This window comes from Plutella xylostella, chromosome 10, assembly GCF_932276165.1.
Source record: "Plutella xylostella chromosome 10, ilPluXylo3.1, whole genome shotgun sequence".
Classification (NCBI taxonomy): domain Eukaryota; kingdom Metazoa; phylum Arthropoda; class Insecta; order Lepidoptera; family Plutellidae; genus Plutella; species Plutella xylostella.
The window spans coordinates 4,182,468-4,199,529 of NC_063990.1; the positions used below are offsets into that span (position 1 = coordinate 4,182,468).

Here is a 17,062-nt window from a genome sequence, read left to right on the forward strand (position 1 = left end):
AACACTCGCCTTGATATTAATCTCAGCTGTGCATCTCTGCCATGTGTAAGCTAAATGAACGCTTATCATTTCACGTTAACTGTGGTATTGAAATTTCTTGCATTTGGTTTCATACCACTCAAAGTTTTTCTGCAAATTTAATTTTGAGACATATTTTTTTCAGCTTTGTATTTGTAATTAGTTAGGTACAAACTGATCACTTGACATGGGAACATAAATGGGAAAACATGGTTATTAAATACACCAAAGTGAATTCATGAAATTATAATAGTTACTCTATAAAATCTGTACTTCTATGTACCTACTAGACAGTCTAGTTTCTTTCCCGATACTGGAATAGTGTAGAATAGAAATGTCTCCGGTGTTTCTTTTTTTCTCCCGACTTTTTTTTCTCCTATTACTAGCACGCGGCCTCTCTACGCTGTCGAACAAAGGACTTTTCCTTTCAGGACTTTCAATAGCTACAGATCTACTCGCAGAACAAGAAATTTATACACATGGATACGAAGGTTTTTTTGTATAACACAGACTTTTGAAATAAATTTTGTATGTATTCAAAAGAGCTCTTTCCGAAGCAAATGTAGATTTAAAAGGAGCCCAGACGTACTTTGTTACTCAAAAGATAAGCCCACTTGATGCTCCTAAGAGTAGTCCTAAAATATACTCTCCCTATTCAGGGGCCTCTCGAAAAAAGAGTAGCGCTTCACTCGCGAAACAATGCCGGTGAAATGCACCGACTAAGCACTCGTCATCGAAAATCGTTCGAAACATCGAAAAATGCGTCCAAAAGGGGTTCTTTGATAGTCGCGTATTTACATACTTTCTTTTATGCAGTCGCACCCCGTGAGTGGATGAAAGCTAGGCGAGATGCCTGCCGCTTTCAGCCCCCTACTTGCACTAAATGCGAAAAACTACGGCGGCAGCAACCTCGGGCTATTGTCGGGATTGACTGCGACGCTGCTTTGTTCGTATTACGCGCTGATATGAGTGTAGGGTTCACGCGTCGATCGAGCCCATAATGCGACGAAGCGAAAAATAAAACAAATAACATTATTTAGGTAGGTATGTACGAATACGATCTATAGGTGTACTGGAAGAGCTTTATCATTAATTACCGTCGTAAAACGAAGAGCACTCTCATTTTTAATAAGGATAAAGATAAATGATTCGCGTTCTGATTTACATTGAATATAATTTTCTTTGCTTCTATTAACAGTGAAAAATACAAGTTGCTCTCAAATTTTGTTTCATTTTTCTGAGGCATACCTACCACGTATAATGAAATAAAACTTGATTTTATGTTTCGAGTCAAATTATAAGCCGAAGAAGGGCGAAACAAAAAAGTGAATAATGAATGCGTAGGCTGGAGCCGCGACCGTAGCACTTATTCTGTTTCGAGAGCCATCAACATGGTCCGCTCTTTCAAATTCATACATTAAGCAAATGTCGAGAATGCGTAATAAGGACCTAAATGTAGTAAGCCGCTGTGGGGTTGCTAAGAGCATTCATTAAAGAGCAGGGGGCAATTCGGACACGAGACAGAAGTGCCGACCTTAACCCAGTCACACACAAGTCTAAATGTAATTTCGTTGTTCATTTGCATAAAATCACCGTTACCGAAGTCCTGAATCGATATGCGTGATTGTTGTTTTGCATACTTTAATAAACTTTATGGAACACTTTTCACGATAATAACTCGGACGATGTGTTATCTAAATTGGTGCGCCGTGTGTGTAATTAAGCAGCTTTTTGTCCATGTTAACAGTTTAAACCGACGGCCCAGGGGTGTAACATAACGTTCAAACATAGCAATAGAGAGCACGCTAAGTGCGAATGTTGCTTTTTACATTATATTTTTTGTGGCGCGTTGCTCAAGTCTCGCGGAGAAAACTTACTCGTGCCGTACTTACTGTCGCGCGCATGTTATGTATGTGTATGGCCCGCAATTTGTATGAGTAAATAAATACAAACTACTGTAACAACCGACGCGTCGACTACGAGTCCTGCTTACTAAATGTGCAAGCCGTATGAATGATGTCGTCTCACTGAATCCTATGTGTCTTGGAGCCCTGTTTTTTCCGACAGCCAAATAAAAGAAACGATAACGGAGCGAATGTAATTCGTGTTGCTTAGAAGCTAAAGCTGCAATTTGTATGGCACGTTCAGTATACGTGGGGCGTTTTATCTCAGCTTTAGCCGATAGTATTCAGTCGACACTGTTGACGAACAAAATAAGCTCCCCCTAGGGGGGGGGGGGGGCGGTGTCAAGAGGCTACAGGATTAAACTTAAACTGGGGTTGCCCACACTTTAATTATACTAAAGGTGGATGTACGGAGGTATTAGTTTAAAGACAAGTTGTAGTGTGTTGTTTGTCTTATATGAACATATGTAGGTACTTTATTATTTCCTCCTAAAAGCATTTTCTTATGATAAGTACAGATTTGATTAAATACGCTGCCGTTAATACATACAAAGCTAGTAATCGTGCATTAACACCATATCGCTTATTTAAATTACCCTGCGAAGTATTATAATTTGGGGAAATGGCATCAAAATTACGTTTTTCCAAATTGGTTTATTGCTTTTAATTTGATAGTGAGTTTCGAAAATGGCGCATTGCAGGATTAAAGTTCAAACGATATTAAATTACCACATGTTTGTATGAGCTCCTACATTACACTTACACCGAAACGGGTGTGTACACGCACACACACACACAAGCACATACACACACACACCCACACGCGCAGCGCGAGTGCTCGCGACTCAGCGAAACTTTTATGATTTTATGGTAAAAAAGATGAGAGCCAATAACTTTTCAAAAACTTCCGTAACTAAGATTGGGATTCTCCGCCTTAAATTGTTACATAATTTCCTCTTCATTTACAGAATTTTCTACCTATTGAAAAAAGTATACAGCTACTAGATGCGCTCAGGTGTGATCCATGAACCTACAATGCATGTTACAGTAAGGGCTTCATTTCGTTTATTGAAGCGGATTACTAGGGGTATTGTCCGGCGTGACTGAATGACAAAATAGAATGTGGCGGTGGTATTTGAGTAAGCCGAGTGGGTTGTCATTTCGCGTTGGACTATGGACTCGCGCTATAGCATATTTCCACCCCTCTTTCCTCTTCACTGGTCACGTTAGACGCATGATTTATTCCTAGTACTACAGTGCGGGTTCAATCCTCTCAATTTTAGAAATCGTATTCGGCGAATCAAATATTGGTTCCAAAATCAATAGTCTCTCGCATGTATGTGTCGGCTAAACATTAATTGTAATTAAACTTATACAGGGGACTCATAAATTTCGTCCTGCTCGATGTTGGGCACATCCATGAAGTTCTAAGAAACTTCAGTGATGACAACTAGTCCGGCCAGCTGACACGCCGCAATATGGCGGACTTCCGCGCCGCAACTTCACAAAATATCACGTAGCGACTTTAGACAACTTTGCGATTTCGATCCCCCTAACTCGTTTTTAAATAACCCTTTTGGTTAGAAAAAAATAATTATCAACTGTCTGAAGTGTCATTATGCACCGGTAGTGACGGTGGAACAGAGTGATGGAGATGCGTGGCCGTCGGTGTTGCGCAGGCGCACAGAGGGAGCCACTCGAGCACGCGCCAGCACTTGAGAGTCATGGACGGGCCCCCCGCCCGCCCCGCACTTCACCTCCCCGCATCCAATTTAAAAGATACTAGTACGTAAGTGCCCGACACCACTGCGATGAATATTCGCTCAGCACTATGTTTCCAGTTATCAAATAATTCATTCCCCGTTTCAGGGAAAAAGTTGTGCGGTATGGACTCGTTTATTGGTTTTTTTTTGTGTCTGAAACCCGGGTTGATAAACAAAGATAATTATTTATTTACTTTATGAAAAAATACTTAATAAATATTAAACAAAAAGCAGTTTTAACCGTTTAAGAAGGATATTTAGACTCAAAATGGGGTAAAACAAGTAGAGCGGGCACACTGGCGCGAGTATCAAAACGGTAAAATGCAAATCTATGCAGCGTGGTCGTCTCGAGTGCGGGCGCGCTGGGCAGCGTTTCATCAAATGCAATCTGGCTCAAATTATCATACCCATAGTTCGTTAGTCAAGAGGGTGACGCAGCGGAATTATGCTGAGGAGATAAAACGAATGACCTTAGCGGTGGTTTCGCAAGCGAGGGTGGAAATGTGGTTGAGTGAATAAAATTGAATGGATACTTACTTGGTGCAAGGAAAAAAAGTATGAAGCTTAATCCTAGGCAGGCGTAGTAGATGATCGGTTTAATGAATAATTGAGGGTGTCCCCAAGACAAGTTAATTATACAACACTCTGTCCCTGACACTTCAATAGAAAACACAAATGAACGTGGTGACATAACACGCACAGGGTTGAGTCGAAACAGCGACTGCTCAGTAATATCACCATACGAACTTGTACGTACAATTTATAATGCAGACAGGCCACACTGAAGCGGATTTACAGCTGCAGACCTGCTTGTCTTTGATGAGGGTCTATTTTCAGCCACGACTGAGCGCTACTGGTACATTTCGATATTCTAACCGATATATTATTATTACATCCGAATTGAAACCGATGCCGAGTTATAAAATTTATTACGCACTCGGCTCATCGACGTTTTCTTATTTGTAAACACGGTTGCACAACTGTTGGGCTCCCGATACGAGGATGTCGCGGTAAAAATAAAACCGGCAGTGGATTGACAAGAATAATTCCGTAACTAATTTGGCGACGGACAAGGCTGAGGGCCGATCTGAAAATAATTTCGTCGTTCGACGTCGCGTGAATTATGATTAGAATTTTAATGAGATTAACCAGAACTAGGTGCCGGCTTTTAATATCTCGTGGCGATATATCACGCAAATTCTTGCCGAGAAATTTCAGTGATCGAAGCGTTTCACAAGCGAGCGAGCTACCTACGTACTACGTGCGGCTTTCGGTGGTGCCGTTTGTCGTGTGTCCAGGTGGCATGTTTCGGTTTTGTGTAATCCATTCTGGGTGAATTAAAGTCCGCAGTGTCTTTTAGGCACGCCTACTAAGTATGCGAACGTTTTCCTGTACGTCCGGTGTATACGCGGCCTCGGCAGGACTTCCGAACACAAAATACGTTGTTTATGTACGATGTGGACGAAGACACTCGACTTCTTTTAGAATTCCTGACTTTTCATGACGACAGTTCACAGCAAATATACGAGTACATATTTCAAACAGCTTGTGTGAATATATTTTTTTAGTTCATAAGAAATTATTTAATAATTTACAGTGAAATTGAGTTAATTATTTTGATAAGAAATTAAATTGATTGGCTCTAGTCGTATTTTTGAAATTATCTTTAATATATTTAAACAGCCTTAAAGTTACTATCCGAGTAAAGTTATCATCATATGCCTATCTGGTCTCTTTTTCAAGGACTGTTTCTGCTATATAGCCAAGCATTAAGCAACACATGACAGTAATTAAGTCGGTATTACAGTAACGGCGATCCCTACATTACTCCGGGACATGGTTATAGGTAAGTAGAATATAATACAATATTACTTTATAGAACACCATATAAATCAGACATACAAAAATATAGAAACAATCTCTTACATTTAACTTTGTTATCACACTATAAAAAATATAAACGACATAACAAGCACTACATACCTACAATGACAGTAAATGATTTTTAAGTAAGTACCTAATATACGTCACTAATTTACTAAAGAAAACAGTCTCTTTTGATGGGCATTATCATCGACGGCCCGGACGTATTTCTGAGATTAAACATCAGCAAACTTTCCTTCTTATTCCTCGTGACGTTTGAGCTAATTTGCCTCCATAATGGATGGACGCGAAGTGAACTTTAGCAGCATTTGCTGTCAATCTATTGCCGTCAAGAATAAATCAGCTTGAAATAATTAAATAGGCTCGGTCTCGACAAGATCCGATCGCAGTTGAGCGTGGAATGTCGGCGGCGGCGGCGGCGAGCGGGCCGCTGTAAGCCCGCCGTGCGCCTAATCCCTGTGCTCGCCTAACGGGCCCGTTAGGCGAGCTACGTAAATTTGTGTAATTTGGAATCTAGGCCAAGTGCCAAGGGATCGGCCCGGCTTCGCGCAGAATGGTGATTGATATGACGCTTAACCGAGCATCGTCTTACCAACCCCCGCGCCTATCTTCTGGACACTAGATGCATTTATAATAGGCTTAGTGCTTCAGATTGCGGCTTAACTTACACAGCGCGGATCGATGGGCGAGATCAATGAATCGTGGCAGCCGACGCAAAATGGCCGCCGCAAAGTTTGCGTTTGGTTTGCGTAGGAACTCTTTTTAGGCATCGCAACATTCCATAAAATAAAATCGCTTGCCGGTGTTTCGAAAAATACCGATCGCACCGTTATTATGCTCAACGGATGTCGAAAAAAAATTAATTGCCCTTCGATTCGTGACTGAAATAGTATTCAATGTAACGGTTGAAACTGACGATTGCAATTCTGTTAAAGAAAAAAAGGCAATATTTCAGTTGGCTAACTGTGTTATGGAAGTTGTGATCGAGAATCAAATTTGAAATTCTGCCTGCCATAAAGCTTTTAAAGTGATTCGTCTCCATTTCACATACTAAAATAGAATAATATAATATGTAGACTGAGATAGTCGTTTCAAAAAGTTTTCTTTTTTAAAATAGTTTTTAAAAATAATATCAGCAGGAAGAGATCGCTTTTAGCGATAAGGTGCTATTGTGCTTTCTCTTATTCTGTAATGTAATAATGTTGTGTGTTTTTCAATAAAGACATATTGTTGTATTATCATTACAATAAAGACATTGACCAAAAGCCGATTTCGAAAACTGCTACAGTTGGAATCATACGAAATTCCTTACCTACTACATAATCTACATATGCGTAACTGTGTACAGATTTGGGTATTCAAAATGTTTGTGATCCCAAAATTAGTTGCGTCTGTAATTTAATTTAAAGCCTCACCGTGGGTCTAAACCCGACGTTACAAAACAAACGTGAACAAGAATAATAGCAACAACCGGCTCTAGGTTAGTAAATGACTATAAACCGTGGAGGGAATCGTGGTCGGAATTCGTGATGACTTTTCGCGCCGGTGACAATGGGCCTCGTGTGTGTACCGACAGATGTGCCTGGCCCACGCCCCGACTCCGCTAATACTACACAACCTCAACCTTTTCAACAAACACTCCAATCAATCGACCTATTTTCTTCCTATTTGTAGCAAAAATTATACCGAAATATACTACGACTCAGAAACTATATGCAGGTAATAGGTTTTATTTAGAACACGGACCATTATGTCTATTAAATCAAGTACAAAAGATTGGGAATGAGCGGCACTAAATAGATCGGGCCACGATATCGGAGCGCTGTAGAAAGGAAGGGCTCATTATTATTTTGATAGGTCCCATGATGAAAATCCTCACGACACGCAACTTTTTTGGCGTTCACTTGTCTGAATATAAACGACATTTTGTGTTATTTTTCTACCCACAATACAAGCCTCGGTCGTCTTTAGCCAGTATATGAATAAGGAATGTTGGAAACTACCCATAAATGAGACAATCTTACGGCCAGAGTTACGAAATGTTACTTCATCACGAACTCATTTTAGCTTAGAAAAAGTGTCCACTTTTTTACCAAAATAGACTATAAAAGCTCTCGTAATATACGGGCGTACATTTTCCGTCGATCATAACCGTTGCTCAACACCTATAAAATTGAGTTTTACCTTCCAGTCGTAAACGGTGCGAGGATACACCGAAGATTTAGACATAGCGCCATTCTCTATTTACAGATTGGGAAATTCTATTTGCTTAAAGGTCGAGCGGAGGCAATATCGAGGACGTCGCTTGGCGCGGCGGCGGCGGCGGCTGCGGGCGGAGATGCAATAAGCGGAGCGGCCAGCTCCGAACCGTCGCCAATTTAAAGAAAGCCCACTGAACCGAAAGGCAAGCGCATTGGCGGCTCACGCCCCCCGCGCCCCGCGCACCGTTCTCTAAGGCTCGTCATATAATTTTCAATCCAGCGAGCTTTAAAATCGATTGCTCTTTGTAAGTTCAAAATGAAACAAGAGACGATTCCTACCGTACTCGATGTGAGTAGACGGCTTCATTAACACGTTAACTCTTTGTATTTATTTACGTTTATACAATTATAAAAAAATATACTTCTTTCGGGAGGTTATTGGCATGTTTTATCATTAGACGGGATTTATGTATCTCTAAAAGACTATATCAAAGAAAGAAAGCAACAGGTTAAAATAGGACTGAGTTAAGAGGAAGGCAGTATACAGTTGCACCTGTCCGTCTTAACTTTACCACTTTTGATAAGAAAAATATATAGTAATCAATAAACACATCTATAAGATAATGTACCTTCTTTGTAACATTATTAAATAAATTATAAGTTATTTCTGAGAGTGAATAATTTAAACGTATTATTTAACGTACTCGTTAACGAGAACCTTGTATTAGTTTTATAATAATTTTCAATATCACCGCAGAAAATCTTGATAGAGAACTTACATAGCTGCCAAGATTTCTTAGAACGTATCGCTACAACCTTTCTCACGGACTACTGACAGTTTGTAGACATATTTATTAAACTAAATCACAGCTTGTATGTTTTATGAGCGAAACTTGTATTGAAGCAACATCTTGGGCCGAAGTTTCACTTGTGAAAGGTAGGGCTTTCATAGTCTTCCGACATCTGTGACAGTGTGCGGCGTATAGGCTTATCTATATCCCTAATATCTCTTTAATGAAAGGGTTTGATCGTAAATCTACACGGCTAAACTTAATAGACTGTCCTATTGGGTTTTAGTCCCCGCCAACGGTTAGTAATTAATGTCGTACCATCATAAGGGAAGTTTTGAAACTCTCAGTGTGAAACTGATGTATGTAAGTTCGGATCGAGATAATATTAATATCTATGTGACGCGTTCGCTTTTGGATCTAATTAAGAATTTATGTTCATATGTACGGCGGCTTCAGCAAATGTTTACTTAATTTTGCCTTTCATCCCTTTAGCTTGTAGGTAATAACTTGTTACAGAACATAACTTGAGTTTAAACTTAGGGATTTGGTTAATTTTGTCACTACACAATAAAATAATCATTTTGCCATTACACATATAATCAAAACCTTGTAGTTATACTAGGCTGGTAAAAGAAATGCGTCATATCATGAGGTCACTTAGAATAATGTACCTTATTTCCACTCTAATCTCCGATACTATATCTATAGGCATCTATACAAGGAGGATGTTGATGTCTCCGTGCTACTCCTGTGCGTGAGACAGTGAGGTTTCATCTATCATAATCCCGCAGTATTCGATCATATCACTGTTTACCTCTTAGTTGAGACGAAAACATCACTTTGCTGTTAACAGTGACGACGGAAGATGCGTCTGTGTGTGTGTCGTACATTAGTTTCACATTACCAAAAAGATGGGGTTAAATTCTCGGATTGAAGACATTAATGATAGTTAGGAGTTGGTTGATGTTCACTGAGTTGCTTTTGGTTTCGCGTTTAATATGTAGTGGCGTTAAGATGGCATTAACAGTGAAGCAACAATATATATTTTTTGCGATTTGTACTGTGATGAAATTAGAAATATAATAAATATGGAAACACTTTATACCAATAACAATGAAACTTAATAATACAAGTCGAATAAAACTGGAATATTAAGTACCTGGTGATTGACCTCAATAAATATAATATTGTTATCAAGTTTTTATGTGCCGCAATTATGCAGGTTGGTTGGTAGTTAATTTAATTTGCATGTAATTTTATTGGAATAGCAGATGTAAAAACGTAACCTGATTACTTTAGACAGTTAGACGGTATTGAACGAATGAGGAAGGCCGAGGACAGAGTGTTGTGGGGATCCGTGGGAGCGGTCTAAGGCTCGGACCATTACGGGCTGATGAGATTCGAAGGTGTAATAAAAGCAATTTGTGTGACTTTTTTAAGTACTTCTGTATATAAATTAAGTTTCCCCGTTATATCCGTGTAGTTTTTCGCAATACTAATTCTTGTTCTAACTTCTTAGGTCACGTTTGCAAATTCCAGAAGGAATAAAAATACTTTAGAATAATATATTTGCCCTATTATGGACATTCAAAACTATTTATAAACCTTAGCTCGTCGGTAACCAGTGATAGAATAAAATGAATGTGTCAAACGCGCTAAAGCGTCGCTAGGGATAATGAAAATTTCACGGAAGCACATTAAACGTGTATCCTTACAAACAAAACAAACATGTTTGAAATTAGATTTTCCAGTAAAAAGTTATTAACGGCCAAAGCTACGAGTTAGTAAATATGGAACTATGTGAAATGTTTGCCTTGTAGCAAATGCAGTGTCGCATTTATAATACTGACTAAGAGCTAAAGGTGCCGGGTTTGATATTTGATTAAAAAGATATATATTTAATGTCCGATTTTCGATGTGTCAGAAAAATGCCAACAGGCACGACGCACAAATAAAAGTGCCTAATGTTATTTCGTCGACTGATTTCATAGTGTAGGCACGAACTACTAAGTCGATTTGAAATATAGGTCAGATTCAAATCTGATAATGTACCCAATAAAATCATATAAAAATAAATGTGAATAATATTTATAACTGAACTGTTTGTTGTATTAGTGAAATATAAGTGAAGTATGAGTATTTACATGAGATTTTGTATTGTGAATAACGATAATAATTCGTAACGCTTCCAAAATAAGGTTGACAAGACACATATTTTATTTTAGCTATTCATATTTAAATATGCATATTTACAGTCAACCATTAGTACGACAAAAATCTAGTCAAAGACACGCCCTTAATTGTACAAAAAGCAAGTGAAAGACTCGGTACGTTCGGCCGGCGATTAAACTGAAAACAGCGGTCATAAAGTGCACCATCAGTTTTTTGACGGCAAGAAACGTCGTAAAGCAGCTGAGTAACTCACTCGCCACTTCCACGTGCTGTGGACTAAGTTGAAACGTTTACTGTATTTTGCCACTTTTTCCTTTGTTTTTAGGTCGAATTTAAAACTATTCGCCTGAATTGTTAGTTTTTTTGTTGGTATATTTTTGTGCATTTTTTTTTCAGATATTCCTTGAATACTTACATTAAAAGAATGGCATGAATGTAAAGCTAAATAAATACAATTAAAATATATATAACTACAATGTAATAAAACGGTACCAATGGTTTTGTTTATCACATTTGTATTCGGCTAATTTAACTTTTCACTAATGGTCACGCGAATTCGAAATTAGAAGATTTATTTGTTTATAGGTTTTAATACTTTATTTTTAACTGCGATTGATACCTTTAATTTTATATAAATAAAATTAACACAAATAATTAAATTTGTAAGAGTTTACAGCAGATGTTAAAATGACATATTTTCTGGCAAACAGAATTTCACAAAAACTTTTTAAAATATAAATTAATTGTAATTTTAATATCTTCTATCTTCATTAAAAAATCAAGGTCGAACCGTGCGAATCCATAGAATCAGCTGTAAATATAATGGTAAAACTCCAATTGTTTGTGAGTAGTAGTACTAATCTTGAATAGCTCACGTTTAATATCACCGTCGCATGCGATTCGACAATTTTATTTTCAGCTATTAGTGTTTTACTCGTTTCTTATCGCAATATTTAGGCAAAGGAACAAAATACAGTAATTTTTCAACGAAATCACGAGACGCGAGTTAACGGCAGCCGCTCGGGGACGATTAGTGCCTCGGACGTAACAGGTCAATCGGTCTGTTTGTTGTTAATGCAGTGAGCAGCGTCCGGCGGAGCCTGGCCGGCCAGCACCGGCCCCGCGCGACACTCCGTCCAACATTTGTCAAAATGCACTCAAGATAAAATCCGGAAGAAGCGGGAGCACCGGTATACTGACCCTGAGCGGTGAACAGGTGAGATCCGGCTTGTAAATCTGGTGCGGGAGCACTCTCGCGCTGGCTATGGGAAGCACTGACTTTAACACTTTGGACATGTAAAGTCGGAAGGCGATCACGTGCGTGTGTTGATAGCGCGGCCAGGCCGGCGGCGGCGGCGGATCGGCGGCACTCTGGACGCGGCGGGTCGGGACGGCGAGCGCGCGGCGTGTGGCGCGCCGTGGCGGCGGCGTGCCGGGGGCAGGCCGCGCACGCGCACCGCCCGCGCCCGCCCCCGCATCGACCGCCCGCCCCGCGCCCCCGCCGGCGCTGCCACCACCGCCGCCCCCCACGACCCGCCACACTGTTTTTCTCTCGGCACCGACCGGGGGACGCACCTGATTTTTTCCGTGATATTTTTTCCTCCCTCTCTTCGCGACGCGATCCGTTCGCTTTCATTACGGTTTCGAGTTTGATTTATCACCGCAGCGGGCCTGAAATATTCTTACAATAAAACTGGGTGTCGATCGCCCGCCACCCAATTAGCATCAATTGATCAAAACAGCATATCTGCTGGCAAATACATGAGGATGCTTAAAATATTTAATGAGAGTTGCTGATCCAATTCCATTTGTACAATTGTATTTAAATGCGTTTCGTATTTAAATGCGTTTCTAAATTGCAGTTGGATTCTAATGTTCCATAGAATAAATTACAAAAACATTCAATCGTACTTGAATATAAAGTAATCTTATTGTCACAGTAATGTTTTCATCTATACATGTATGACATCTATAAACGGTATTTTAATAATAAATACACATAAAATGTACCTACGTAACTGTACATAAATAATACCTTTATGTATTATCTATCAAAAAGGCTTAAATATTTTATTCAGTAGTATCCATTATCTGCATCCGAATAAAATAAAACGAGAACACCAAAATTTTAATCTCAATCACATCTAATATGATGGATGCAGCCTGCCGGCTACGCACGTAGCGGCGTAGCGGCTCGTAGCGCTACGGCGTAGCCAGGCCTACGGTCCTCTTTGGTCTACTTCCCCTAATAGGCATCCGCCGGCTTCCCCTCGCTCCCTCCCGAACTTAACATTTGGCCGCCATTCAATTTTGGTGTTTTCCATTCATACTTATGTCAAAACTTTCCGTAAAGGGGGAAATAAAAATAACATCGCTAAGAGCAGTACGTTATTTTGTAAACGCGTGACGTCTCGGTATTTTTATGCAAAGTAGCAATGCTGTCGTTTCGTTCTGAAATTATTTCAGTCAGCGCCGCGCATGCAACTGGTACGTATAGTTCCTCAGCGGAGACTGAGTTGGCGATTTTGCGAGATTGCAGTTCTGTTTATCATAGCCGATGTTATACAACTCGTGTGACATTGATGAATGTAATGCGGAGAGAAAATACGGGAAACGTCCAACTTCTTTATTCCTTCAAATTAAATAAAACTTTGTATTGTTTGTTCGAGACTCACTCGGAACTTCGGTTCTGTTTTAAAGTATCTACATTTCTAATTCAGTGAAATCTCGATAATCCCAAGTTGTGGGTGGAAGAAGCGCTGTACAAGCAATTCAACGGACGTTGGAGTCTCTGAGTCCGGCACTATTAGTTAGTTAAAGGTAATCTACAGAAATTCAGAACACGAGTGTAATATACTAACAAACTATACTATTAAACAATTTTTATTAAATTCTCAAATTTATACATACATAGGCCGACTTAATGCTAATAGAATTCTCTTCTACTTAACCTTGGCTGTTGTGGAGAATATGATAGGTAGTGCGATAGGCTGAGAAGAAAGAAATTAAGTTGGTTTAAATAACTGTAAACACTAGTATTAACTTACATATTTTGAACTCTAATCACGTTAAAAATAGCACCTATATATTTCTTTCTACCATTTTGTTGATACAATTCTTTGTTCCGCTGTAGATGTGATGTCACGGTTTGGAATCGAATTGAGGATTTCACGGTCGTTAGGTGTGTTTACAAAATTGTAGTTCTTAAAATTCCAGGCCAGTGGCGTGTCCGGGAAATACTCGCAAGTTGCCGGAATGAGTACAAAGTTGTCTCAGACACATTTACTTGGTATATTAGAAAAAAATACTGACGGAACTTACATTAATGAACACTGTAGTTGTTATTTCAATTATTAGGTACAAATGAATAACAACTTTGTTGCTAATTCTACACCATTGATTAGAGTCATAAATAATGAAAGTACGGTGAATTTGTGAATTTCTTACACCTCGGCAAGTTTGTATTTTATAAGTTGGGAAAATATTATAATTTTAATTCCATAACTCGTTCAAATATAGGAACTGAACAAGCGATAACTACGTAGGTATATAGGTATGCAAAAAACTCAACTAGCTTAGTCTGCAAAAGAATAAAATAAAGAATTTATTGCCACTGAAAACCATCTACAAAGTAACATTGTAAATATGTAAAATGGAAGACAAAAGAAAAGCGATGCAAATGATAATAAACAATAATGTCGAAGGTTTTCTAATAAGAATACGATTTTATTTCTACAGAGATACTCTGAACTTGTTCATAGCTGTTGTATTGTTACAAATAATCTTGTTATATGCCACTTTGAGAAAAAACAGCAACTTTTCATATCTGATTCTGTTCAATTTTAAAATCTTTTCTAGTCAAAAGGCAATTGTTTTGCTTCTGCAATATTTCAACGACGTAAACAAATGTTATACCGAACATTCATCTATTATACCAATATACTCCCTTTGAGGTACGCAAAGGTATATTCCTGAACCCACTTTTTAAATATTACGCTATCTAAACAGGCATTCGTATTTTGTTGGCGTCACTTCTACGATGAAGGAAAGAAAAAACTAAATTAATATTTATTTTCAAAACTAATACTTGCCTCAAACAGGAAATAAAACCCGAAACTATTTGTAGTTAAGTACTGAACTATTTGTTCGACTTACTTAATAGGTATATTATAACACCTAGTCATCAGTTTTTTTTCCACGGAACCCATTATTTAATTACAGGAAGTATTCAACATACGTACCGACTTCCTGTAATAATAATGTATATCACGTTAATGCATAATACGTTGAAAATTTTGAAATATTAAAGCTCCCATTTCTTTACATTATGAAACATGATGTCTATCAGGGTGTCCCGTTTGAACTTTAAGTTTAACACAGGCAGCCTGGCTCAATGACACAAAATACGCAACTTTTAAGAACCCTTTGTTTTTTTAGCTTGAAAAAAACTCCATATATCAACGGGACACCCTAATGTCTGCATTAAACCGAAACGAACCGTGGATATTAAAAATAATCACAAGAACACATGAAAAGGAAACGAAGATATGAAAAATAATATGTTAAACATAGCGGCAGGATTGGGGCACTGATTAGATGGGGTCAAATAGCAACTCGTATCTACTGTTCCATTTGTAATTCAACAGTTCGAGGGTTAAAAAAAATCAATTCTTTTTTGTGGCTCAAAAACTGCATACTTATGTCATATCAATAATCCTACTAATATTGTAAATATAAATGCCATAGTTTGTTAGTAAACATGTTTGTTACAATTTAACGTAAAAAATACTGGATAGATTTTCATGAAATTTGGTACTTATGTCTATAAATTAACACCTAGGTTACTTTTACGATTTATTCCATACCGATAGAGGCTATCTCACAATTATTAAATATTTGACATAAAATTATCTTAAATGAGAAAAACCTACAGTATAGCAACAAAATGTAGCAGCTACCAGGACCGCATCGCACAGCTGAAGGTAGAATAAAGTTGCTCATTCTTCACTTCGGTCGCGGCTCGGCGCACCTACCTGTCTGCTATTTAATTCCCTTTTGTTTAATACAATCTACCGTACAGCGCTGGTGTTGCGTTATGATGACATTAGGATTTTCCGTGTGTAATTTAGTGTACAGACAACTCTGCCAACGAGACAAGTAGAACTTCTTGTTTACGGAATTTTCGCATTTAAATAGATATCTTAAATTGGTATTATTATTATTGAAAACTATTTATGGAGTTTCTCTGACATTGATAAATAGAAAATCACCATGATACTTCAATAGAGGCAACTTTGTATACAAAACCCTACCCTAAAAAAATATACAAAATTCAACAAAAAATCCTCAAAACATATTTAAAAGCTAAGAGCCGTTGTTTGTGGATTTTGTTGAATACCTGTAAATAAATCACCGGTGTTTTAATAACTAAGCCTGCGTTATAGGTAGGAAGCTTACCTTTTCCTTTTATTAATAATACATCTTGTTATAAAATAAATATATAAGACAGGAAAGCCATATGAATAAATCGTTACAGCAGCACAACTAATCCAGTGAAACTTCGGTAAAAGCAAACTTGGGAAGTGTTTGGTTCGCTCACGTACGTCACTATTGAACTATCCATAACAAAACACCAAGAAAAAGGTAACCCCATTTCCAAATATCTAACTCGAACAATAGCCAACTTTATCTGAAAGGTTGGTGGAACTGTTACAAAAAATATGACGTTTGAAAAATTACACGCGTTCAGAAATCATGCGGGCTCTTTTGTGAAACTTCTGAAGCCTACAAAGAAGTTTTACTCATTCTTACGGCATTTAACTCTTGTACATTGTTCCGCCCGTATACAACTATTTTGTTTGTTTTCGCTATGTTCCTATAAACAACCTGAAATTAAAGTTAACGCACAACACACGTAACGGTTAATTGTACATTTAAATAAGCCCGATCGGGGAATAAACGTGTATTTTCGAAAATAACAATTTGGAATGGTGCAAAGTAACGATAAATCAGGGAGTCCATAACACACCTGAACGGGTGTAGTGTGGCGCGCAAAAACGGCGAACGTTTCACAAATCGAAATACAAAATTCCATTTTGTGCCGTCGGGAGGAAATGAACCAATTAATGCGGCAGATGGCGCCGCCGTCGCGCGATTAATCATCGACTAATCGTAACTGCAGTCTTCGATTAATCTGCCGCCTGCTCGACGTGCGAGTCTGTCACGCCACGCATCTTATTGGCGGTAGGTATTGACGCCATTTTGGATTGGTATATGGAAAGCTATATTATTTGTTATAGTTTGTTCGAACAACAAGTACCTACCTATCT

General features: G+C 38.4%; 1 protein-coding gene across 9 annotated transcripts in view; it reads right to left on the reverse strand.

The window, feature by feature from the left end:
* Nucleotides 1-17,062, reverse strand: part of LOC105385394 (RNA-binding protein Musashi homolog Rbp6) — a 405,128-nt gene that overhangs the window by 148,263 nt on the left and 239,803 nt on the right. The window contains exon 1 of one of the 9 annotated variants that reach the window (XM_048623323.1): nucleotides 11,934-12,146. The exons of the other annotated variants lie outside the window; for them this stretch is intronic. Coding sequence (XP_048479280.1) covers nucleotides 11,934-12,029 — 96 coding nt within the window. The 5' untranslated portion in view covers nucleotides 12,030-12,146. Of the gene's footprint in view, nucleotides 1-11,933; nucleotides 12,147-17,062 lie in introns of those variants that run through there. 9 annotated transcript variants of the gene reach the window in all.